The sequence below is a fragment of the Myotis daubentonii genome, chromosome 6 (genome assembly GCF_963259705.1).
Source record: "Myotis daubentonii chromosome 6, mMyoDau2.1, whole genome shotgun sequence".
NCBI classification, from domain to species: Eukaryota; Metazoa; Chordata; class Mammalia; order Chiroptera; family Vespertilionidae; genus Myotis; species Myotis daubentonii.
Genome location: NC_081845.1, coordinates 4,576,902 through 4,602,277, shown reverse-complemented (window position 1 = coordinate 4,602,277; position 25,376 = coordinate 4,576,902). Strand labels below are relative to the sequence as shown.

The 25,376-nt window shown below is 53.7% G+C and overlaps 1 protein-coding gene across 5 annotated transcripts in view; it reads left to right on the top strand.

The window, feature by feature from the left end:
- Positions 1–25,376, top strand: part of SYTL3 (synaptotagmin like 3) — a 40,057-nt gene that overhangs the window by 8,655 nt on the left and 6,026 nt on the right. For 2 of the 5 annotated variants that reach the window (XM_059699944.1, XM_059699940.1), the window contains 6 exons: positions 7,799–7,850; positions 9,037–9,109; positions 11,275–11,353; positions 15,420–15,544; positions 19,374–19,508; positions 24,405–24,583. In XM_059699944.1, coding sequence (XP_059555927.1) covers positions 7,799–7,850; positions 9,037–9,109; positions 11,275–11,353; positions 15,420–15,544; positions 19,374–19,508; positions 24,405–24,583 — 643 coding nt within the window. The remainder of the gene's footprint in view (positions 1–7,798; positions 7,851–9,036; positions 9,110–11,274; positions 11,354–15,419; positions 15,545–19,373; positions 19,509–24,404; positions 24,584–25,376) is intronic. The other 3 variants (XM_059699942.1, XM_059699941.1, XM_059699943.1) reach the window with 3 other exon arrangements.

Sequence of the window (25,376 nt, the reverse complement as noted above, 5' to 3'; positions counted from 1 at the left end):
CCCGCCCCGCCCCCCCGCCATGTGCCCACCTTGGGTCGCGGTGTTTGCCTCACTACCCCGTGTCCCCGAAGTCTCCCCGACGCCCAGCTCCTGGGAGCCAGGTCTCCCTCCTCCGCACGTGTCCCCCAGAATCGCCGGGAGCGCCTTCGGTCGGGTCCACATGTGCGCACTTTTCTCGCTCTCCACACGCAGAACCTGTGCCGTTAGCCCCTCGCAGCCCGAGCACAAAACCTCGTTCAGGATACAAAACCTTGACCGACACGATTGCGCAAATCACTGAAGAGCACGGCGTGGGTGGGGTTAGAACGGAGCAGACGCTGATGTGATGAAGTCACCTGTCACGACCGTGGGGGTGGGAGGGAGTAGTTGGTCTGTGTCTTGTAGACCAGGCATGTCTTATAAAACAGTCGCAAAGTCCACGTGACGGTGTGATCAGCAGCTGGGACCCGAACCCATGGTGAGAATGGCAGTGCCGTGGTTACGGAGGCGCTGTGCCCAGGGTGGCAGCGGGGCAGAGAAGGGAGTGCCTACGGGGGGCCCGGGGGCCCCGGCATCGCCCCCCTGCGCCGTGCTGAGCGATGGCGGCACCCCCCCCCCCGCCTCCCCGTGCTGTGTCACAGCGGAGCCTGCACTGGCCCAGTGGGAACGGGTGCTGGAAACACTTTTTCTTTTTCCTGGAAAAGTGATGGTTTGAGGTGGAGAAATAGCTGTTTAGCACCAACCACAGTGCGTCGTCAGGTAAAGGCCGCAGGCTGGCGCGGCCACGCTCAGCTCTGATAAAAGGCCCTGCTCACGGCTTGTTTCCGTGCGTGACTTTCTCCCCTGGGTTCCACTCCCGACTCTTCTTGTCAAGACCCAAGGGTGCTTCTGCCGAGCGTGTTAGGACCGGGCGGGGGACACCTCTAACGGGAGCTCGAGAAGCCGACGCGGCCGGTGTGAGTCCCTCTAGCCCAGGGTTCTCAACCCTTTCCCGCCGCCTCCTCTCTCCTGGCCCAACGCCTTGTCAACACTTTCCTTTAACTGCTGCCGGGCCAGGGGCCTGTGGCCCCAGATGTCCTGCCGGCCTGTTTACGGGCGGGGGCGGGGGGGGGGGCGAGGCACACTCCATGTGACGGCTGCGGTGTCCCTCCTCGAGTTCTGGCCTTGAACGCGGGCGCTCGCCCCACCCGGAGCATCACCCGCGGAGCAGGGCAGCTGGAAAGCCGTGCATCTGCCCAGCGGCTCGTGCTGTGGTTGTAACGGTGTGAACGCGGCCCTGCTCAGCCCCGCACCCTCAGCAGAGGCAGAAAGCAAGGTGCCGGTTTACACCACGAAGGGCGTCAGGCCCGGGCTCCCTTCTGTGCGCCCCTTGCCTTTTGCCGGGAGCACGCGGCGGCTTCAATAGCATGATTCTTTCACACGCCTGTCTCCAGCGGAAGGCTCGCCTGGGCTGCAGGGGCGGCTTTCTCGGGGCTCAGGCACACACCTGCCGGCCATCTCCCACCGGGACCCCTCCACAGGGTTGCCGACGCCCCGCGGCCAGGCGCCGGCTTCCAGCTGATGATCCTAGAGAGAGGACAGAGCACCGGGGCACCTTAACAATGGTTTTTAATGTGGTGGAACACATGCAACATTAAACGTAGCATTTTAACCATGGTTAGGGGTACGTTTCAGTGACATTAAGTGCAGTCACCCTGCTATGCAACCATCACCGCCATCCGTCTCCAGAACTTTCCATCCTCCCACACCGACACTCTCATGCCCATTAAGCAGTAACTCCTGTCCCCCAGCCTCTCTCCCAAACCCCTGGAACCTCTCTCCTACTGTGTCTGTCTCTGTTGACATGGCTTGGCCTCAGAGCTCACCCCGTCATTGCTGCCCCACCCCAAGGTTGCACAGGCCAGCTCTCTGCAGGGCGGGAGGCAAGAATCACCACGTGTGACTGTCTGCAGGTCTCCATCTTGCTTTATAATTTAATTTAGCGTAAGCATGTCCCTGTGCTACCAAGACTTCTCCCAACGTATGTTGACGGCCGGGATGCGCTCCCACGTGTTCAGCCGGGCCCCTCTGGTCAGCGAGCGGCCGTGCTCGGACTTTCACGTCACAGATGACTGTGGTGGATGTCGGCGTCTCTGTCTGTGTCCATCAGTGGCTTCTTAGAAGAATGACTGGGTGAAAGGCTTTGATGTTTTCCAAGTTCCCCTCTGGGCAGCGTGTGCCCGGGCACCCCCTGGCAGGGTGCGTGAGCCGCCCTCTTAAGTCCTGTCCCTTGAGACATGATTTCAAATTACATTTGTGATTTTGTTCTGAATGTAAAGGTAATATGGATTCATTTTAAAAATGGAAAAATGGAGAAAAGCATAAACAGTAACATTGAAAATGCAGTGACTTCACCCTGAGAATTATTGTTGACATTTTGGTAGATATCATTTCTGTTCTTTGGTGAGTATACGTGTCTACATTGGTGAGTATGTATGTACATTTTTAGTAAAAATGATGAATAGAGGAAATTTTATATGAGCCAAACTAATATCTACACTAATAAAAGAGAAAAATGGTAATTGGCGTACAACGATACCCTTTTCATTGGCTAATCAGGGCTATATGCAAATTAACTGCCAACTAAGATTGGCAGTTAACTGCCAACTAAGATTGGCAGTTAACTGCCAACAAGATGGCAGTTAATTTGCATATGTAGGCACAATGCAGGGAGGCAAAGCAGGAAGAAGCCCTCTGCCACTGACAGTGATCGGAAACCTATGGGGGAGCTAAGAGCTGGGGGGCAGGGCAAAGGCGGCCCTGGGGCCGCCTTTGCCCTGCCCCCCAGCCATGATCGGAGAATCAGGTGCCTTTTCCGCCCTGGCCAGTGATAGGAGGAAGTAGGGGTGGAGCCAGCGATGGGAGCTGGGCACGGTTGAAGCTGGCAGTCCCAGGAGCTAGGGGCCCCTTGCCTGGGCCTAAAGTGAAGCCCACGATCGCGGGGCTGCTGCAGCTGCGGGTCCCCGCTGCCCGGGCCAGACGCCTAGGCCAGAGGCATCAGGCCTGGGCAAGGGGCTGATCCTGTGATTGGAGGGTGATGGGGGTCAACGCCTGAGGGCTCCCAGTATGTGAGAGGGGGCAGGCTGGGCTGAGGGACACTCCCCCCCGCCCCACACCCAGTGCACGAATTTCGTGCACCGGGCCCCTAGTATCTATATAATTGGGATCAAATTATCTATACAGACGTATTCTGATATCTCTCCACATAATATCATCATCACTGTTGTTGGATAGCCAGTTCTGCTGTTACATTTTTGGGAGTTTGTCGTATTATTAAAGTCATAGTAAAGTGCAGTGAACACCCCTGGAGGGCGGCCTTCGGCACATCTCTGGAGAGTTCTAGAAACAGAAGGAAAGAAAGTGTTAGGAACACCACCTCGGAACACGTGCACCTCTGTCACCAGCAGGAATTACCCTTAAAAGCAAACAACTCTGTCAACACAGTGAAACCACTCCGGTGGCCCCCATGCTCCCCTGTTATTTCCGTTGGAATCACCTAATTATTGGATGGGCCATTTCCGCTGCTTTGACTCTCGGTAGATGTTGAGGCTCTCAGCCCTTTTCAGCCGTGTATGCTGTACCGCGCACCTTTGCTGACATGCAGAAGTTTTTCTTGTTTGTGTTCCATTCCACCTTTTCCTGTAGAAGTTCTTTCTTTGCTTTTATGCGTAGAGACCTCTTCCTGGTCCTGTCACCGATACGGTAGCCACGCTTCTCTCCTAATTGTTATGAGCTCGTTTACATTTAAGTCTTCACCAGGCAACAGGGGCCTGATCTAATTTTTCTGCCCATCACCAGTGTTCCCAGTAGTGTTTCCCAGTAGCCCCTTTCCCGCTGGCTTATAACCCAGGGCCAGTCATCGGCACAGCTGAGCCCTGAGTTCCCGGGGCCTCGGTCCCATGGACATCACACTAATGCTGCCCTCGCCGCCTGCAACTCTTGGTCCTCTGTCCTAACCAGGTTTTCAGTTCTTGGAGGGTAGGAGCTGTGAGCAAATGTACATGAATGGAAAAGTAAGGATAGGTTGTTTGGAGATAAAATGTGATGTTCTTTCTGTGTGGTAGCTTCCATTGTCAGAATTAGCACCTAGTAGGCACCTAAAACTGAAAAGTCGGAGTTCTTTTCTTTTTTGGCACCCAGAAACCTAGAGCCAAATTTAAAGTCCAGTTGGAGTAATTCCATCATCATGCCAGATGCTTTTACTTACCTCTATTTTAATGATCTAATTGGATATGTGCCATTTACAATAATTGCTCCAAAAATGTCCTTGAAAGTAGGCAAGGTATAAGCAATAATCCAAAGAAGAAGAATGAGGTGAACTGTGGCAGCTTGTTATGCTAATTCTCCAACCATTAAAAAGATTCGGAAGCAGGAAAACTGAGCCCCAATTCCTTATTTTGCAGGGAGATGGTACATCGAGCATTTAAACATTCTCCTTTCCTTCATTTCTTTTCTGATTGTAGACTGTTTTTCCCCTCTAAGGTTTTATAATTCAACATTTAGTGTTGTCTTTAAACAGTTCCTCACATGCCGTGGTCGTCGTGGTTTCTCTGTGGTGCGTGAAAAGGTGGGAACGTAGGTGCTGGCCTGCACCCTGGTATTGTCCCCTCTGCCTCTCCACCCCTCCGCCGCCAGGCACCTGGCAATCTGCACAGAAGGTGTTTCCTGGGGCTTCTGAGACCCTGGCTCCGGGATCAGCTCTGAACTATTTTCACCTCAAAGTTCCTGACTCGGTGGGACCAGGTGGGGCCCAAGAGTGTGTATTTCCCAAGTTCCCAAGTAATTGTTTTCACGCACTTCAAGTTTGAGAACCCCCGGGAAAGTAGCAAAGCTAATGCACAGGTACGTTGGTCATTTTCTAGATCACTGGTACCCAGAAACCTGCAACAAGACATTATTCTAATCCCCTTGGTACTTGCTAAGCATATAGAGATAGTGCCCTCTTCTGGCTCCGTGCTGTAAATGCGTATATTTTACAGCCATGACGTTTTTATTGCTTAATATTTGAGCTTTAAAGCAGAAAAATGACACTATTGCCCCACTGGCGTGGCTCAGTGGTTGAGCATCGACCTATGAACCAGGAGGTCGCGGTTCGATTCCCGGTCAGGGCACATGGCCGGGTTGCAGGTGTCAGCAGGCGCAGATGAGAGAGACTTTCTGCCACCAGGATGTCCACCTCTCACTGATGCTCGCGCTGTGGGAAGGCATCGGCTGTGAGTCATGGCTGTGCGCTCTCCTTTAACAAAAAGTGAACATTTAGTGCTTTTTAAGGAAATGGTGTGTAAGAAACATCTGAGGAATAGAAGAGAAAGAAACTGAAAATAAATGGCAAATCGGACAGAGCTCCTGGGCAGGTTTCTGAAATTCAGCACCAGGTTCCGATTCTGCAGGGCGGGGCCTGGGGCTCTGCATTGCCGGGGAGTGCCCCCTGGAGCTGGGGAGACCCCCGGCCCACACCTGGGGCAGCAGGGACATGGCATACTAGGACCCGTCAGCCCAACTGGGCCCTCTGCCTGCTGTGTGTCCTGGGAGCTAAGCTAAAAATGGGTTTCACATTTTTTAATGGTCAAAAAGTCAAAAGAATATTCGTGACACAGGAAGTACGTGAAACTCAGTTTCAATGTCCAGTTTTGTCAGATCCCAGACACACCACTCTTTCATATTGTCTGACTGCTGTCACAGGGCAGTTAAGTACTTGGAACAGAGACCCTACATGGCAGGGAACCTAAAATGTTTACTAGTTGACCTTTACAGAAGGGTTGCTAAGTGGTTAGAGCGTCGGCCTGCAGACTGAAGGGTCCCGGGTTCAATACTGGTCAAGGGCACATGCCCAGGTTATGGGCTCAATCCCCAGTAGAGGGTGTGCAGGAGGCAGCCGATCAATGATTCTCTCTCATCATTGATGTTTCTATCTCTCTTTCCCTCTCCCTTCCTCTCTGAAAAATCAATAAAAATATTTTTTATTAAAAAAAATAAAAATACATTTAAAAAAGAAAGCTTGCACCCAACTCATACATAGGCCAAGGGTGCAATAGCCAGCAGGGGGCAGCAGAGAGCTGTTTCCAGGCCAGTGTTGACCTCAGGTTGGGTAATTAGAAATGTGGCAGAGGGAGAGGAAGCTATGATACGGGCCCGGGCCTGCGGTAGAAATGCCTGGGCAATTAACACGAGATGAAGTGGGGGTAGATAGGAGTGAGTAGGCAAGGCCCGGGGTAAGGAGGGCAGTCAGAAGCGATTCTGTTGCTGGAGCAGAAAGACAAGGCCTGCAGGGTGTCGGCAAGCAGGCCCAGAGGTGAGGCCAGGCGGGTGCGGAGGCCCAGGGATGCTGTGCAGGGCTTGGCCTTCAGGAGGAGGCAATAGGGAGCCACTGAGGGGCATTAGGTGGTAGAGTGATGGCATCGCGTCTGGGAGGACGGACTGTAACTCTGGTGGCTGTGCCCCTGGGATGCTGATGCAACAAACAATCCAGGGTCCAGAGGATGAGGCAGAGCAGCCGCAGCGCAGGTGACACAGCCCGACCGCGGGAGGGCTCCGCGCGCTGTGCCTGGGATCCGGGGCTTTGCGGGGCCAGGCTGGAGAGCACGTTGCCGTTTCTCTCCCTCTTGCCCATTCGCTCTCTGCTGTCACAGCCGCCGTGACGCCGCCGGCCCCGGCCGGGACCTTTCCTCTCGGTGGCTCCTGCGGATGTGGCCTCGCCATTGCAGGCTGGCCTTGCTAGCTCGTTTCTGTCTCAGGGTGCGTGTGTCTTCATGGGGGAGGGCGCGCAGACGTCTGTTAGAATCTGGTGAGCACCGTGAACCCCCGGGAAAAGTGCGCGGGCAGGGGGCTCTGCATCTGAGATGCTGGCAGGGCCTGCGCCTCCCTGAGGTCCTCCCAGTGGAGGACCCAGCCCAGGGCTGCACAGTTCAAGGTCGGCTGGGGGTCAGGGGGCAGCTGACTGAATGTCAGACGCTTCTGCCCGCCTCCCAAAGGCCTCCCTGCCCACCCTGCTTCTCTCTCCACCTGCCCTTCCTGCTGTCTTACGGAGGGGATTCTAATACGTGCCGCTCTTTGGAACGCTCAGGACGGGAGCTGCACGGACTCCTGGATGGCAGGCGGTGGCTCTGCTGGTGTCGGGCTGCCTCCCGGCCTCGCCCCACACCCTGGGCCAGGAAACCCTGTGTTCCCAGAGCTCTGACCACACGAAGCTCTATCTTGGGGTCTTAATACTTCATAAATCCCCTTTCCTTGAAACAAAAAGAGCTCTGTGTTAGGCGCTGTCTTGTTTAGGAAATTATTAGCCTCTATAGCTAGAAATAAGGAGATTACATTTTTTAAAAGATTAATTTAAGCTCCATAACAAGGAACATTTAAAGGGAATATAGTCATTCAATTATAAAATATTTCCAGAGAACAAAATAGGAGCTTAAAAGCCCGAACTATTTTTCAAATTTTCCAGATTTAGAAAATCGAATCCAATATCAACTTTTAATAAAAGCAGCCATTCCCAGCAATTATTATGGTCTCTTTGTGTGTGTGTGTGTAACAATAGCTTTACCGGAATATATGTTAGATAGCATAAACTTCACCTCTTTTAAGTGCATAATCTAATGATTTTAAAGTAAATCTATAGTTATGCAGCCATCACCACAATCTAATTTTAGAACATTGCTATCCCTCCAAATCTTACATTTTCATTGTAAGACGTGACATTAGAAAAATAGTCACTTTATTACTTCTTGCATTTGCATCATCTGAGTTATACCCTTACTAACACTGACCTTTGCTGGTATCTCTCCAGGCAGGCGCGAGACCGCCGGGGCTAAGCTCCTGCAATCTTATCAGAGACTGAGGTGAGTGTCGGAGACAGACAGGCCGCCCTGGAACACAGACCCGCTAGGAGCTGAGGTCTCTGCACTTTCAGAGGTCACTGCTTTGGAATGTAACTTTTTTTTTTTTAATGATAAAGTACCTGGAAAAGATTCAGAGATACTGCCAGATTCTTATGAAAAGCCTTCTAGACACTAGCATGGTGTTTTCTCACCAAATGTTCTGTTTTTGTTTCTTAAATTCTCCTGAAATGTCCTAAGGAAACCAAGTATTATTTTTGATGGCACGTTCAATGAAATTCTAAACCGAGTCTTTGTTCGGAATCATTCATGCCGCCAATATCTTTGAATAAACATTGGTGGACGTGAATAATGGCCTGAGTAAGGTGAACTTCTTTTTACAGAAAATATATTTTATTGATTTCAGAGAGGAAGAGATAGAAACATCAATGTTGAAAGAGAATCATTGATCATCTGCCTCTTGCACGCCCCCTACTGGGGATCAAAGCCTGCAACCCGGGCATGTGCCCTGACCAGGAATCAAACTGTGACTTCCTGGTTCATAGGTCCATACTCAACCATTGAGCCATACCAGCCGGGCAGATGTTAACTTCTTTACACAAAATTCTGAACAGCGGCAGTCTGGATGCCAGCAGGCGCACGCCTGGTTCCCCGGCACCCACCGAAGTGTCGCTGGAAGCTCCCACCAGCAGCTATGTTTTGGCCACGATGAGATTTTCCAATCTCAGGACTTTTTTGCTTGTCACTCCCCCATTTTTCCCCCCAATGCTTGTCGCACAAGTTTCTGATTTTTCTCATGGTGGATTTTTACATCCATGACGTTTCTGGTGCTTCTACCCGTGTGGTTTCCAGAGGGATCATGCCATAGGGAACACGCGTGTGGCTTCTGGATTCAGAGCCGCCAGGCCGCCCACCGGCCCTGAGCTCCCAGCTGCTGCAGGTCGCGCAGGTGACGAGCACGCAGACGCTGGTCTGCACCTGCTGTTCCCACATTCAGACCCCGGACTTCATGCCCTGCACCCAGCAGCACATCCAAGTGGGGGTCGGCTAAACGTGAGGAAGTTAAAAACACACACAAAAGCCCCAAAGATAGAGAACGTCAGCTATAGGAGGAGGAGGAATCTTGTGTTTGTGAGGCTAATTCTTGCATCATTTATAACCCATTTCTTATCCCTGTATTTTTCCTCAGCAGCAAAATTTCCGTGGTTCCTCCCACCCCACCTCCGCTCAGTGAGAGCTGGTGCAGTGGCAGCCCTGGCAGGGTAATGTGTCTGCTCTGTGGGCTCCCCGAGGAGGAGGGTGGGGGACACAGAGGGAGAGGGGGGGGGCTGGGAGGATGGGTGGAGAACCCCAGGGCAGCGGGAGGCAGCTGAGGCTGGAATGGTCATGAATGAGGCCGATAATGGAGGGCTGATTGGGGGTCGGGAAGTGCTTGGCTCTGCCCAGTGTCGTGCCACTACCAGGCTTTGGGGACCCCGGACCATCTGCATTAACAACTGACTCATCTGCTTCTACCCCACATCCTCACCTTCACCCCACACCCTCTCCTATACCCCATGTCCTCGCCTGCACCCCATGTCCTCACCTGCACCCCACACCCTCACCCACCTCACGTCCTCACCTGCACCCCACGTCCTCACCTGCACCCCTGTCCCTGTCTCTTTCCTTTTGTCTTTTCGTGGCCTCTCTCCCCTCACTGTGCTCGGTCCCATGGGTGTGGGGTCTGCGGAGGCTCAGTGTGTCTGAGGGTCTCCAGGGTCGAAGGGGAAATATGCAGGTTGATTCACAGGAATGAGAGAGTGGGTGCCTCTAGAAATGTGTGTGTGTGTGTCTTCTGATTGTTGGCAGGTGCTAACGTAGACCAGGGCCCTTTCTGTCCAAAGAAATGAACCCTGTGATTTTGGGGGAGCTCCCTGGGTTCCCCTTTGAAAGGTGGAAGTAATGATACTCATCTGACTTGCCTCCATGACCGGTGTGAGAAATTAACGAAATCATGCCTGTGCCGTACTTGGAAACTAACGTGCCATGGAGATGTATGGTCTTGATTATTTTCATTATTATTATCCTGTGAATGCAAGGGAGTAACTATATCTACATATAGAAGGATACACACTCTGGGGAGAGAAAATATGCACATTCTTTTATTTCAAACCGAGATGCTGGAATGACCTTCAAAATCCTGCTCTACTTTCTCCTTGAGATTTTAAATTCTCCAAAGATCTTTGAACAGCACTGTGCTCAGGACATATTTACTGGATGGATGGGTGGATGGATGGATGGATGCATGGATGGATGGATGGATGGATGGGTGCATGGACAGATGGGTGGATGGATGGATGGATGGACGGGTGGATGGATAGTTGGATGCATGGATGCATAGATGGACAGATATATGCATGGATGGATGGATGTATAGATGGACGGATGTATGTATGTATGCATGGATAGATGGATGGATGGACAGATGGATGCATGGACGGACAGATGGATAGACAGATGGATGCATGGACGGATAGATGGATAGACAGATGGATGCATGGACGGATAGATGGGTAGACAGATGGATGCATGGACGGATAGATGGGTAGACGGATGCATGGACGGACAGATGGATAGACAGATGGATGCATGGATGGATAGATGGATAGACAGATGGATGCATGGACGGATAGATGGGTAGACAGATGGATGCATGGACGGATAGATGGGTAGACAGATGGATGCATGGACGGACAGATGGATAGACGGATGCATGGACGGATAGATGAATGAAACTTGCAGAGGGAAGTGATCTCTTTTCTGTTGTTTTCTCTTCCTTTTTCTTCTTCCCTCTTTAGTTTTTGGAGGCAGAATTAACCCTTTGCTTCAGGCTGGTCACCTTGTGCCTGCTCCACTGTCAGCCCCTATGACACATGCGTTCTGCCCGGGTTGGCATCCCCTCTGCGCGGAGTAGGGATGAGGTTAAAGGAGCAGGTTACTTGGGTACAATCTTTAAGCCAATGAAATGCCAGGCAGTATTTCATAGAGGTAATTGTTGCCTTGTCAACAACCCCTTGATCATGCTCCTTCCTTTAATGTGGTGTCAAAACTCAGAGAGAAGCTGAGTAAAGAGGATACCTGTCCCTCAGGAGGACAGTGCCCTCTCCACTCCAGACATTTATGCACCCACTCCCATACCCACACCCACCGAGCACCCACACCTGCATGCACCAGGCACTCATTCCCGCACCCACCGAGCACCCACACCCACCGAGCACCCACACCTGCATGCACCAGGCACCCACTCCCGCACCCACCGAGCACCCACACCCACCAAGCACCCACAGCACACACCTGCCGGCGTTCGGGGGTTGGCAGCCGGGAGGCTGCTGGGGCCGTACAGGTCTTCAAACATAACTCACTCTCTCTCCTTCTGTGTCTGTTTTAGTTACAGGAACTTGGTCAGTTTAAAGGATTTAATAAGTCCGTGGAAAATTTGTTTCTGTCTGTTACCACCCACATGAAAAGTAAGTGGATGCCTCTTCCCGTGTTCTTCCCAGCATTACCCGCGCCCCCAAGGCCCAGGCCGAGGCTGGACAGGGCCCCTCTCTCTGCCTCTGGCTTCTGGGGAAAGCCAGGGCCCCTGGTCCTGCACCCTCCACCCGCAGAGCAGGCCTCTGGGTCCCTGGGGAAGAGGACCCTCTAGTTGCCAGAGGCTCCCCTCCCCCATCCTGGGCAGACCTGCCCAGCAGCGCCCGGGGCCAAGGAGCTAGCTGGTGGAATGGGATGAGGTTAAAGGAGCAGGTTGCTTGGGTACAGTCTTTAAGCCAATGATAAGCTGGTACTCATCCTCGCTCCTGCCAAGGACCAACACGAAAACAGAGAGAGGGGGTCCAGTGCGCCCAGAACCGGAGCCCCTCAGGCGGGCGGGGCCCTGGCCTGCCTTTGCCTGCAGTGCTTGTCTGGTCTCCTGTCCTGGGTAAATTGATGTTCTTCGATTAGCAGTAATCATGCTCCCTGCAAGGAGCCCAGCTGCTGCTTAGAAGTTTTGTTCTTTCAATGTTTTTTCTGCTCAGATATTTCTTCCTGTTTATCTTAAAATACACCCAAGAGCAGGCCGGGTCTCGGCCTCCCGAGGTGCCCGGGGCGGGCCAGGCGCCCGGGGGAGGCTCCTGGGGCTGGGGCCCCCAGTCCCTTCTCTCACTGCTGCCTGGCCCGCCCCGCGCCCTCTCTCTGCAGCGGCATGTGCTGGTCTCCGTGTGGTGCCTGGCCCGAGACAAGCTTACCGTTTTAATTATTCCTCTGTATTTCCCATGAGCCCCGCTGAGCTGTAGCCCAAAGACAATCAAGTAAAAGCCGCTTTCAGATCCGCACAGAAGTGACTGTGTCATGTGACAGTCTGTGCCCCTCCGCTCAGAAGGGGGAGCAGCCGAATTTCATGGCCTTTTGCTAATAGAGCTTGGAGATTTCAAAACACCCCTGTCACTCAGCCAGGCTCTGGGGCGCCAGAGGGGCTCCCCTCCCACGGATACTGACGCAGCGGACTTCTCTGCTTTCTTTCTTTCTTTTTTTTTTTAGTATATTTTTATTGATTTCAGAGAGGAAGGGAGAGGGAGAGAGAGATAGAAACATCAATGATGAAAGAGAATCATTGATCGGCTGCCTCCTGCACACCCCCTACTTGGGGGATTGAGCCCCAAACCTGGGCATGTGTCCTGACCAGGAATTAGACAGTGACCTCCTGGTTCACAGGTTGATACCCAACCACTGAGCCACACTGGCTGGGCTCTGCAGTCTTCTTAGATGTACAGCCTCTCCCCAAATCCTGTGGCTTATGTGACCCCTCCCCTACTGCCACTCTGGACACCCCTCAGTGTTGATTCGGACCCTGCTGCCCCTCAGCCCGACCCCCGGAGAGGCAGGGTCACGGTTCGTCTTGTCCAGCCACATGGCCCTCCACGTGGGGACCACATGCGGGCGCCATGGGCGGGCTCACACCCCCAGCTGCCCGATCATGTGTCACATGTTTGAGACTTGCCAGTTTAGTGCCCATGTGGCCAGGTCATCACTGTAGGGCAGCAGACCCAGGCGGACGCTAGAGCAACCCCTGGGGGACTCAAGCAGCTCCGGTCTCTGCCCCGGGACATGGACTGAAACCCCCAACCCGCACCCCCTCCCCCTGTCCAGGTGCCGCTGCTCACAGGACCCCGAGCCCTCACCCTGAGGCAGGGACACAACACCAGCTTCCTGAGCCCCTGGGATGCCCGTCCGCCAAGCCCCTTCCCTGTCCTGCTGGGCCCACGGGACGGCCCAGGGCGCACACTCCCTGCACTGGCTCAGCGGGGCTGGGGGTTGGGGAGGGGAGGCTGGGGGGGGAGAAAAGGGGGGCCAGGGAGCACCTGGCGGCTTTGGTGTTTCTCCTGCTTTGGGCTATGCGGCCCGCACCTTTCTCAATCCTCGTGGCTGCCTGCTTCCTACAGAAGTGCCTAGGGAGGGCAGCCCGTTCTGGGGGCGCAGGGGCCTGGGGGCAGGGGTGGGGGGTGGGGTGGCCTGAAGTTGCAGTTCCAAAATGACAGCCTCTGGCGGCTGCTGCTGCCCAGTGACGCCCGCCCCACCAGCAGGAAGAAATGAGTCACTCCGCCTGCCCTATGGTCACTGCCCTTCTGGGGACCTCAGCCAGCTCAGAGGGGGAGGGGGACGTGGGCTTCTCGCTCAGGACCACCTGGGCTCCTGTTCCTCTCCTTTGTACCCCATCAGAAGCCTGTGAGAACCTGACTTGCTTCAGAAGGACCCCCATCCCACACACGGTCCCCCCTCCCCACCCCCCTCTCCTCTGTCTGTAAACATAAATAGACCAAAATAGACCAGAGGAAGGAACGGGTTTGGGGTGAGTGCTAAATGCACGGCTCGGGGACATCTCCCGGCCCCTCACACCCCGTGAATCCAGGCCGGGGTCGGTGCCACTAACTTGGGGGCCTGTGGGTGCCGGGACCTTCCCAGCTGCCGGTGTAGAAAGATGCCCCGGAGTGCCCGGATGGCCGACTCGAGAGCCGTGTGGATGGCGTTGCTCTCAGAGTGAACAGGCTCCACACACCTGGTGGGAAGGTGGGCGCCGGGCTGGGGGCATGGGGGGTACCCGCTAACACAGCGATTGTCTCCCCCCCCCCCCCCCCCGTGTGCCCGCAACAAAGATTGCAACCTGACTCCAGTCAGGGGCACTGACCTCATTCCCCTTAGATTGTCAAATCAAGAAAAATGACAACAGCCAACACAACTATAGCCATCCAGTGTGACTGGATCAAAATGATAGCTTTTTTGTCAGATCGGCCAAAAATGTATATTTTTTGGTGTACTGCAGGATTTTAGTAATTGGTTTATGTGTGTCATGAGACATCGCTGCTCTAGAGAAAAGAGACGGGCCTCTGGCAGTGCGTGCGGGACCCCAATAAATAGCCAGGAATAAGGACGCACAGGGCATCCTCGGGAGGGGTCAGAAGGCCAGAGGGGTCGTGGGCTGTGCTGTCCAGTGCGGTAGCTGCAGCCGCGGCCACAGGTGCCTTGCGAAATGTGGTGCCTGAATTAAGAGTAAAAACACACCGGATTCTGGAAACTAAGTATTCAAAACTTAGTTTATAATTTCATTAGTAAGTTTAATATCAATGATATATGTGAGCAATGTGTGGGTATATTATAGTATTAAATTATTTTCCTTTGTTTTTTAAAGATATATATTTATTGATTTCAGAGAGGAAGGGAGAGGGAGAGAGAGATAGAAACATCAGTGATGAGAGAGAATCATTGATTGACCGAGCCCTTAAGCCCCCAACCCCAGCATGTGCACCTGACCGGAATCGAACCCCTTCAGTCCATATCCACTGAGCCAAACCGGCTAGGCACCTTTCCTTTTTAAAATGTGGCCACATGGACATGTGAGGTGACACGAGCCATAATGGGCCACTGCTCTAGACAGCCTCCAGGCCGCCCTCTGAGAGCGGCTGGGATCTGGGGAGGAGCAGGGGTTCGGGGGGAGGGGGCTCGTTTGTGGTGTCCTCTCCCGGCTGGGACTCATCCTTCTCCCACACAGACCACGGTTACCTTGCAAACCACCATGTAAAGCCATCTTTTCCGGTTTTGCTTATTGAAATAGTGACAAGGACGCCCCTTCAAAAAGGACTCACTTGTAGCTGGTTATAAAGTCTTGGGGAGGACCCCCTCAAACACTGCTGTCGGCTGGGCTGCGGTCTGCGCGTTTGGACAGTCGGACACCTGGCGTGTGGCCCGGAGGCAGACCTTCCTGTAACTCCCACCCTGACGGCGGCCCTCGGCCCACAGAGGGGGGTCAGGCGGTCACCCCTGAGGGCTCCCGTCCTCTGGCCCGAGCCAGCACGCAGTGTCTGGAGATCCCCGTTTGTCTGCGCTCCCCCTACCCCCGGGGCCCGGAGCTGGGTGCTGGGCACACGCCACCCCTGCCCCTCCATTAACCCGCTCTCCTGGCACCGAGGGCCCTCCCCTCCTGTGTGGTTGAGAGAGTCCCCTCGGAGGGCCCCTCGGGTCTGCGTGCCTGCCGGTCACCTCCTGTGTCTTGTTTTCTAGAACTCTCCAAGTCCCAGAACGACATGACCTCGGACAAGCAGCTCCTCAGCACGGGCCCCAGGCCGGGCGCCAGCCGGACGGAGCGGCGGAGCCAGAGTGACACGGCCATCAACGCCACCACCAGGGTACGCCTCTCCCCCAGGGACCCCTTTGCCCTTCTGACAAAGCACGGAGAGGTCTGCACACATAAGCACAGGCGCCTCTGGGTGGGGGCTGGGCCACAGGAAGGTCCAAATTCAGGGTCGGTTTGGAAAACAGTTCAGAACAGGGAAGGGCTCAGCCTCGTTCCCAGCGCCTGGGGTTCCGGAGTCCCTCCCCGCTGCCCAGCATCGCAGCTCACAGAGGCGGAGCCAGGAGCAGAGCAGCTGCGTAGGTTCTGAGTCCCCAGCTCCTAACGCCTTCAGTATGCGCCCCCCCCCCCCCCCCGTGAGGTCTGTGTTCTCACTGACCCATCATGGATGAGGACCCGGGCAGGGAGACGCCGGGGGTGTAGGGTGGTGGGAAGGGCAGGGCCCAGTAGAGCCGGCCGCAGGGGCCACGCCTGCACGTCCGCTGGGAGAGGCACAGCACCTCGCGGGCCTGCATGCTTCCCAGTCCTGACGTCACTGCCTTGGGGTGGCATCCCCGGCATCCCCACGCGTAGCCTGGGCTTTTGGATGCTGATGGAACCCGCACTCGCGGCATCCTCCCCGCTTCCTGTGCCCCGGAACAGCCGGGGGCCATCAGGAGGCTGTCAGATGGGAGGCGGAGGAGGCAGAGGAGGGCATGGCTGCGAGCTCCCGCTGTGTGGACGCTGTCCTGCGAGTGAGTGTCCGCGTCGCTGCCGCACTCTGGACATGCTGACAGCTTCCTGCAGGCCCGCTCTGTCCCCACCTCCCTTGAGTGAGGGTCTGGCTGGTTTTCTGTTTGTTTATTTAATCTTCACCCGAGGGTACTTTTTCCATTGGTGTGCTGTTTTTTGGGTGTTTTTATTTTGTTTGTTTGTGTTTTTTAGAGAGGGAAGGGAGGAGAGGGGGAGAGATACATCGATGTGAGAGACACATCGATTGGTGACCTCCCGGAAGCACCCCGACCAGGGCCGGCGATTTAACCGCAACCGGGGTACATGCCCGTGACTGGGAATCAAACCCTCGACCCTGCACTCCATGTGCCGATGCTCTAACTATTGAGCCAAACCGGCCAGGTTGAGGGCACAGATGTTTTAGAGGACAACTTAGCCAGTGTTTATAAAGTACGTGCCAATCATGGCATGACCTATAAACGCTAAATAATTACCGGGTTAAACTATAAAGAGTACAACCTTACATAGGACACTTGTCAGACGGCAGTTACACATGCCCTGGCTGGGGAGCTCACGGAAGTTATGCCCACATTTCGTTGCAACACAGCGCCGTGCCCTCTGGGTGAGGGCTGTCGGCGCCCACGGTGCTGGCGGCCACAGCGAGGCACAGACACCGTCGCCGCTTTCCTTAAGGCCACATGTGACTCCGGGGGGTTGGATGAGAAAACGGCCAGGAGGCCCGCCAGGTCACTTACTTGAGCTACATGTTCTGAGATGTCCCTGCAGAGCCCTCGTGAGCTGGGCCGGCTTCTCCAGGAAGTGCACTCTCACCTCTCCTTTGAGGCTCCTGCGCAGCCCAGGGGATCCGACTGTCCGTCCTGTTAATGTGTGGGTGACCTGTGTGGACCATAAAGGGAGACCCATTAACCAGGAAGGGACGAAACACTCTGTAAGGAGGGGCTGTGTCTGAGGAGAGGGCCAAGGACAGCGGTGGGGAGAAGACTTTATTTTGTTCTGCGCACCTGGTGCTGTGTGATGTTTCTCATGGACTCCTGAAACCTACAGACCCCCCCCGCCCCCCCGCCCCGCCCCAGGGCCTGGCACTTCCTGAACGTCCCCGCCTGCTGGCGCCACCTGGAAGGCTGACCAGCCAGAGAAGGGAGGCGGCAGCGCTGGGCTTCAACCATTAAAGCTCTTGGGCCTCAGACTGAAGGACCAGTGACCTTTCTGATGGCCCCGGCGGGGGCGTCTGCTTTTCAGCTGGGACTTAGCTGGGCTCAGAGCATATATTACTGGGTATTTTCTGGCACCCGAGTGAGTGAGTCTGTTAAAAGGCCACCCTCAGCCCTGGCCGTGTGGCTCCGTGGGCTGGGTGTCCTCCCGTTCACCAGGCGGTTGCCAGTTCCATTTCCAGTCAAGGGCACGTGCCCTGGTTGTGAGCTTGATCCCTGGTAAGGGGTGTGCAGGAGGCAGCCGATACATGTTTTGCTCTTATATAGATGTTTCTCTTTCTCTCTTCCTCTCCTTTCCTCTTCCTCTCTAAAAAATAAAATAAAATGTTCTTTTTTTTTTAAAAAAAGGCAACCCTCGATGCAGTCTCGGAGGCGGCAGAGGGTTGCTCTCCCTTCTCTTATCTGAGGTCAGGAAAATCCCGCACACACGCACTGCGTGGTCCCATCGCTCGGTCAGAGCAAGCCTGATGCTTATGGGTCTCTCGGCGTGGACCGTTAGACTTGCCTCTGTGCAGGGTGGGCCTCACGCAGGGCAGCCGTAGTCTCTGTGATCTGCCCCAAGCCAGGTAGCTGGGGAAATACATTACAAAGTCACTGTGGGGGCCGGGGGGGGCCGGTCTCAGCTCGCTGACCAGCTGCTCTCTGGGCCTTGGTGCCCTTTCAGAAGGTGCTGACCTGACAAACGCATCCGCGTCCTTCAGAACTTACTGGGGCGGAGGTGACACCACGTGCCAAGGTGGATTCCTCGGTCAATCAAAACAGGCGGATCTTCAGAATAGGGCCAACTTTCTAATAATTTCAAATATATACGTCTGCACGGATGCTTCATCACCAGCTTCCCAGGACCCGGACCTGGAAGCCAGCCTTCCACACCCGCTCAGGCACAGTCCCACTGTCGCCCAGGCCCGCCTGGCTGGCATCAGCCCTCCCTCTCCTCTGTCCGTGGACGTGGCTCCTGCCTCTATGTCAGCCGCGTGTCTACTTCCTGCTGGCTAGGGAGACCTCGGAGGACAGCCTGTGCATCTCCTCCCCCTTCCCCTTCCCGCTCCTCCTCTCTCTGCCCCCAGGACGCAGGGTGGTGGGTCGGACATGGTGTTGCTTAACACAGGTCTGATGCAATCGGGTTGATGTTCCGGGGGTTGAGGGCAAAAACCGTAATTTGGAGGTAATCTCTTTCTTCATTTGTTCTGTAAATTCTCACTTAGCTTTCCATTTCTGAAAATTATGACTGTGGTATTTTCAAGTTCTACTTCTAAAAAAAGTCTTGATTCAGAAACCTTTGCATCTTCAGCTAGATGAGTTTCCCCATCTGCCCACTGTGTTCATTGTTCTGTCCTCGCACTGTCCAGTGGACGGTCTCAGTTACGGCCTCACGTGGCTCCGAAGCACTTGGAATGTGTCCAGTACAGCCAAGGAGCTGAATTTAATAATTTTATTTGATATCAATGAATTAGAACTTGGATTTAATTAGCCACGTGTGGCTAGTGGCTACCATATTGGAGAGCTTAGCTGTATCCATTATAAAAGCACCCACTTTTCATAGAGCAGTCGTGTAAGATTTAGAGATATATTTTGATTTTTCCCTTTTTTTCTGAGTTAAAACTCTGCCTGTCCAGTGAATATTACATTTCTTGTGATTAAATGCCAGGGTCATTATGAAGGCCATTTCTTTAAGACTTTCACTAATCCCTAGTAACGCACCCATACTGGTCGTGACTACCCAAGGCTTGGTGATGTCCGCTCAGGGCCGTGTGTGTGTGTGTGTGTGTGTGTGTGTGTGTGTGTGTGTAGGCATTTGCCCAACCAGGAGTGCGCCTGCTGGGGTTTGCCCATTACTGCCACTGGTCATAGACGCGGGCTGTACTCGCCGAAGTCGCCACATTTGAACGAAAGTGAGCTGGGATGCAGACGCCCTGCTTCATCCTGCGTTCCCTTTTCCAGAAGGTCAGCGCGCCCGATATCCTGATGCCACTCAGCCAGGAGAGTCCCAAACGCGCTACCAGCCCTGTTTCCAAGCAAGGAGGTCTCTCAGCACCCCCAGCGCCCAGCTCTTCATTCTCAGGAGGCTCGAGGCGGGTGAGTCTGTCTGATAGCGTGGGCACAGGGTGTGGTTGCCGTCAGCACGCGGAACTGGCTTGGTCGGCCAGGGTGGGAGCGAGTGCTGTTTGTGGAATGAACTGGAGCAGAGATGGCGCCTGGAGGTCCTATTGACTTAGGGAGCTGGGGGAAGCCTCCCTCTCGCTGATGGCGTTTCTTTCTTACGTCGTCTCAGTGTGAACATGTTTATATAGACAGAGAGGAATTAGTAACATATAATGGTGTCTTCGGATGAGAAGTTTTCCATTTCGATGAAGTTTAATTTATCAAATTTTTCTTTTAGGGCTGTTTCTCTGTCTTGGCTACTCACAAATTGTAGACATATTCTCCTACGTTTTCTTCTAGAAGCGTTACAGAAGCTTAGCTTTTATGGACAGGTCTTGATCCAACTCACTCGTTGTGAATGGTGTAAGGCAGTGGTTGGCAAACCGCGACTCGCAAGCCACATGCGGCTCTTTGGCCCCTTGAGTGTGGCTCTTCCACAAAATACCACGTGTGGGCGCACACGTACAGTGCAAAGTTGACTTAAAAGTTTAAGTAAAGTTTATTAAGTTAATTTTAGGGAACGTCGTGGAGTGAAAGAAGATGTAGTGTGGAGGATTGAGAAAGGTATGTTGAGATGGTTTGGACAGATAGAGAGGATGAATGAAAGGAGATAGACGAAACAAGTGTACAAGACGAGTGTGGATGGGAGAGTTGGAAGGGGTCGACCTCAGCGAATGTACCTCCATCAGATTGAGGACGTTTTTAGCAAAGGCCAGCTTAGGAGTACCCTGATTAAGTTAATAACAATGTACCTACCTGTATAGTTTAAGTTTAAAAAACTTGGCTCTCAAAAGAAATTTCAATCGTTGTACTGTTGATATTTGGCTCTGTTAACTAATGAGTTTGCCGACCACTGGTGTAAGGTAAAGATTGAGGTTCACTTTTTTCCTTACAGATACTCAGTTATTCCAGCACCATTTGTTACAAAAAACCCACACCTCTCATTTCTCAGTTCACTTTGGTGGCTCCATTGGAAAAAGTGTGGGTCTTTCTCTGGCTTCTCTATCCAGTGGTCGCCAACCTTTCGGACCTCACGGACCACAGTGGTCCGCAGACCACCGGTTGGCGACCGCTGCTCTATTCCGCTCACTTATCTCTGCCCATCCTCACGTCAGCGCCACGCTGCCCTGGTTACTGCACATTTGTTGTAAGCCTTGAAGTCAGTTTAGTCCTCCAACTTTCTCTCCTTTCTCAAGGTTGCTTTAAACATAGTGACTGTTTATAGGCAGGCCTTTTATTTACTCATTTTCTTACTTAAAAGCATTAAAGAAATGCTCACTTTATGCCTAAAATTGTGGTATATTGTAATAGATCCTTGGATGAAGGGTCCTGAGGCCTCAAGTACAGTCAAAGCCTTTTAATTAACTAACTGATCTGAAATCATCATGAAAACTTTTAAACTTCAGAGTCCTCATCAAGGAAATGAGTATCAAAGTTGTTCTTTTTTTAAAAAAAAGTATGTTTTTATTGATTTTTTAGAGAGAACGGAAGGGAGAGGGATAGAGAGAGAGAGAGACATCGATGAGAGAAATACCATCTATCGGCTACCTCCTGCGAGGCCCCTACTGGGGATGGAGCCTGTGCCTGACCCGGAATCAAACTGGTGGCCTCTTGGTTCCAGGGTGGATGCTCAGCTGCTGAGCTCCCCCGTCCAGCCGGGCTCAGAGTTGCTCTTTTTACTTCACCGGATTGCTTGGAGAATGAAATGAAAGCAGGGATTTCGTGCGTGATATTGTGGTTAAGAACTCAGCTTCTATATAGAAACCAAGCTCTTGGTTCACATTCCAGCTCCTTCTGGAACTGATCCAAAATGCTGCGCCCCTTCTGGGGAGAAGGCCCACGCCTGCATCCAGTTCCCAAACGCGTCTGTGCGTCCACGCTGGTCCGGGGCACGATGCTCTCAAACGCAGATGCGGTTCACACGGTCCTCTGGCGGGTCCCTCCCAACTCCTGCTGAGGGCAGTCGCCTGCCCGGGACACACAGGGGTCGCGTTCGGCCGCTGGGCTTGACCCTCTGCGCCTTGGATGCCCCCAGGCTGTGAGCTGGGGTGGCCCTGCCAGGATTTCAGCAGCTTGTGCTGGAGGACACAGCGCCTGCAGGACCAGGCGTTGTTTATACTTGAGAATAATTCAGGAAGATCCAGGCACTGAGGGAACACATCCCTGGGGGCCAGGGAGGCAAGGGCTGTTCTAGAACGTTCTCTCCTGGGGTGGCAGCCTGTGTGGATGGAGACAGGGAGACACAGGGTGGCCTCTGAAGGCTTTTCTAAGACTCCCCGGGCCTGCCTCTGCCGCAGGTGACGAGAGACCCTGGGAATCCAGCCAGCTTGGGCCTGTTAAGCCGATCCCCGAGGCTAAACCTTCCCAGAGAGCCGAGGGGCAGCTCTCCCTGAACTGCCCAGGCCCCACCAGACTGGCCTCTGAGCTCCTCCCTGGGCCCGAGCCACGGCTTTCTATGCTCGGAAACCCACACACAGACAGAGACCCGCCCACCATGGTCCACGGGCCCCACGCGAGGTAACCCCCCACCCCTGCACCTTCCCCTCTGTTCATGCCGCTCAACCACACGGGCCTCTGGCTGGCCCTGGACCGAGTCAGACTCACGCCTGCTCTGGCGTTTCTGGGCTGTGCCCTCTCCCAGGCACCAAGCTCCTTCGCTCCCTCCCTCCAAGTCCTTGCTCCAAGGTCACCTTCACGGGAGGTCAGCCCCCTGCTCGCCCCTGTCCTCACCTGCTCCCCACTCACGTTCTTATCACCTTCCACAGCCTGCAGCTGGCTTACCTGGTGTTTACTGTCTGTGGTAATTGCCTAGTGCCCAGAGCAGTGCCTGACCCTTAAATGGCACCCAGTAAATACCTGTGGGAAGGGTGCGTTCATCCTCATCGGAGCTGCCATTTACTGAAAGCCTACTGTGTGCTGACTACTGAGCTAGGTGCTCCACCTCCCAGTCCTCTCACAGCATCTCCTCGATGGGTGCTATTATCATACACGAATGGGAAACTGAGGCTCTCAGAGGGGACCTGCAGAACTCTGAGTCGACCCCCAGGGGCCGTGTGAGTCGGAGCCAGGCTTTTTGTGCGACCCCGTGGGATTGCTTGGCCTCTGAAACCCGGTGGTTTTCCTGAGCCCACCTCCTGGCCCAGCTGACAGCCTGGCTCCACGGCCGCCGTCTGAGCCACTGCGATCGCGCCCTCGGCTGCTCTTGGCGATCAGCACTGAGGTTTTCAGTGTAGCTGTGGGTTCTGGCGGTGCCTTGGCTTTTGTCAAAGACAAGGGCATCGGGCCTGGCTCGCAGTCACAGTAGATAAGTTGTGACCTTCAGCGAAAGTGCCGAGTGCTCCCTCTCCGTTGCGGGCCTCCTGGCTGTTGAGTGTGGCTTCATTCGGTCTTGCAGCCCTGCCCTGCACCCACGTGGACAAAGGTCGCCAAGGGGAGGGATGGCGAGTCAGGCTCACCTCACGGCGGTCCTCGTCTCCACAGCCACCCGGACCCTTGCTTCCAGCTGACGTGGTGGCTCTGCGATACCTTAAAGCAGTGCCTGTGGTTCATTCCGAGTTCCATTTGCTCCTGGCAGAAGGGTGGGTTGATGCGATTCAGTCTGGCAGCCCACATGGCGCGCGATGGTGCCAGTTTCATTATCAGAAGTTCTCGGCACTTCCGTCTGCCCACCGGGCACCTCCGAAGCCGCTCATGCCTGGGCCAGGCTTCCCCAGCCATTAGCCTCCATCTTCTCGCTGTCGGCCTCGCTGTCCCCGCCCCTCACCACGCATGCCTTGTAGAGTCTGGACATTTTTAAGTTGTTTTCCATTGGAACGGTGGTGTGGGTGTTGGCAGGTGGCCTTTTTCAGAGCCAGAGGCTGGGTGTGCCGGAGTTGGTGGTGTTCTTGGCATTAGCTCAGGCTCGGGCCCTCTAATGAGTTGGTTTGGTTTTTATCTCTCTCTAGTGTGAGAGAGAAAGCCCAGGCTTGCTTCTCAGTTTCTCCCCAGGGTGTTGCAGTGTGGAGGAGCTACCTGGGAATTCGGAGAGGAAAGCCGTTAGAGCTCCCTGTCTCAGAGTCAGCGCTGAGACTGGCTGCATGCGAAGGGCGGCAAGTGTTTAAGCAGATGTAGTCGTGACGAGGCAGTTTGCTTTGTCTTTTAGGCACAGGCGTCCCATTCCATTCCATGCAGCTCACCTACATCGTCTCAGCTCCCAGGGCCCTAACGGAGGATGGGTTTGGTGTTCATGTCGGTGCCCAAAAGAATGCAAACGTGATGGATGGTTGTCTTTGACTGCATACCTTCCAAACTGTATCCCACTCATCCTCGCCACAACCCTGGGAGACCAGTATTAATTCTTCCATTCGGACTTTGACACGGCTAATGAGTGGCAGAACCAGCAGGTCCATCCAAATCTCTCTTCCCCCTCCCCATCCCCCCCCCCCCCCCCCCCCGCCTACGGCACTGAGCCCCATACTGTGCTGCCTTTTCCGTGGCTGTTCCTGCCACGGACACATTATCTGTCCTCTGAGAGTTCTCTTTGCAGAATCACACAGGGGATAGTCCGCCTTAGCCCCCATGATCTGTGTTAAAGAATAAGACTCTATAACCTTTGTTGCTAGGCAAAGACCAGATCTGGGCAGGACAGGGGCTGCTGAGGGTTCCCCATCCCCTTCGAACAGAATCTGCGGTGACTTATTTTGGCAAAGAACAAACTCTAGCTGTTAACTTCATGTGAGTCAGGATGCATGCTCCGTGTGAATCTTGATTGACCTGATATCTTGAAATCAGAACTGCGAAAGAATTGATGAACTGTGAGGTAATTTATTTTATCTCTCATTTTTATTTCAGGGAAGTCTAATCAGCATTAATAGCACTTGCACGGAGATTGGCAATTTTGACAACGCTGATGTCACTGGAGAGATAGAATTTGCCATTCGCTATTGCTTCGAAACCCGTTCTTTGGAAATACGCATCCAGGCCTGCAAGAACCTTGCTTACGGGGAGGAGAGGAAGAAGAAGTGCAACCCGTGAGTTCCTTTGTCTGCGTTTTGACGTAAGATGACAGGCATATTAATTCTGAAGTTTACATGGAAAGTCCAAAATAGCCAACACAATTGTAATGAAAAGAACAGAAGGTAAAAAGACACACGTCAAGAGCCCCTGTAAAGTTCCAGTCACTCTGACAGTGTGTGTTGGTGGGAAGCCAGATAAGCAGGTTGGTAGAGCAGAATCAAAAGTCCAGACACAGACCTGAGCGTCTACGGGAAGTCACACCATCAAGGGGCTACTAGAAATCAGTGCATAAACGGTGCTGGAAAATTTGCCTTTCCATATAGGAAAAATAAAATTAAAATCCTGTCTCACGCAATCTGTAAACAGATTACATTTCTCTCCGACTGATAGATATGAAATGGTGTCGCGTTATTTTAACATGCGTTTCCTTGATGAGTAACAAAGATAAGCAACTATTTGTGTACCACCAGCCACTCAGGGCTTCCCGTCTGTGAACTTCCTGTCATCTGAACGATGGCCGAGTGGGAAGCATCAGGAATCCCTCTCCCCACACAGACAATAACGCACTGGCAGGATCTGTCTGATGCAACTGTTTTGTAACTGGAGTCTTTGAAGGCTTGCAACTTGCAGCAGAAGGCTTCCCTGGTTAGCTGGAGTTCGCATCAGTCAGTGCCAGCTCTCAGCGCAGTAGCAGCTACCCATCCTCCACCTCCAACCCCGTGGCGGGCAGCTGCACACATGTTGCTAGAGCAGCTTGCACTCCGCTTTCAGGAGCCAGGGTGGGCGAAAGGATCCTGTCCTCCAGAG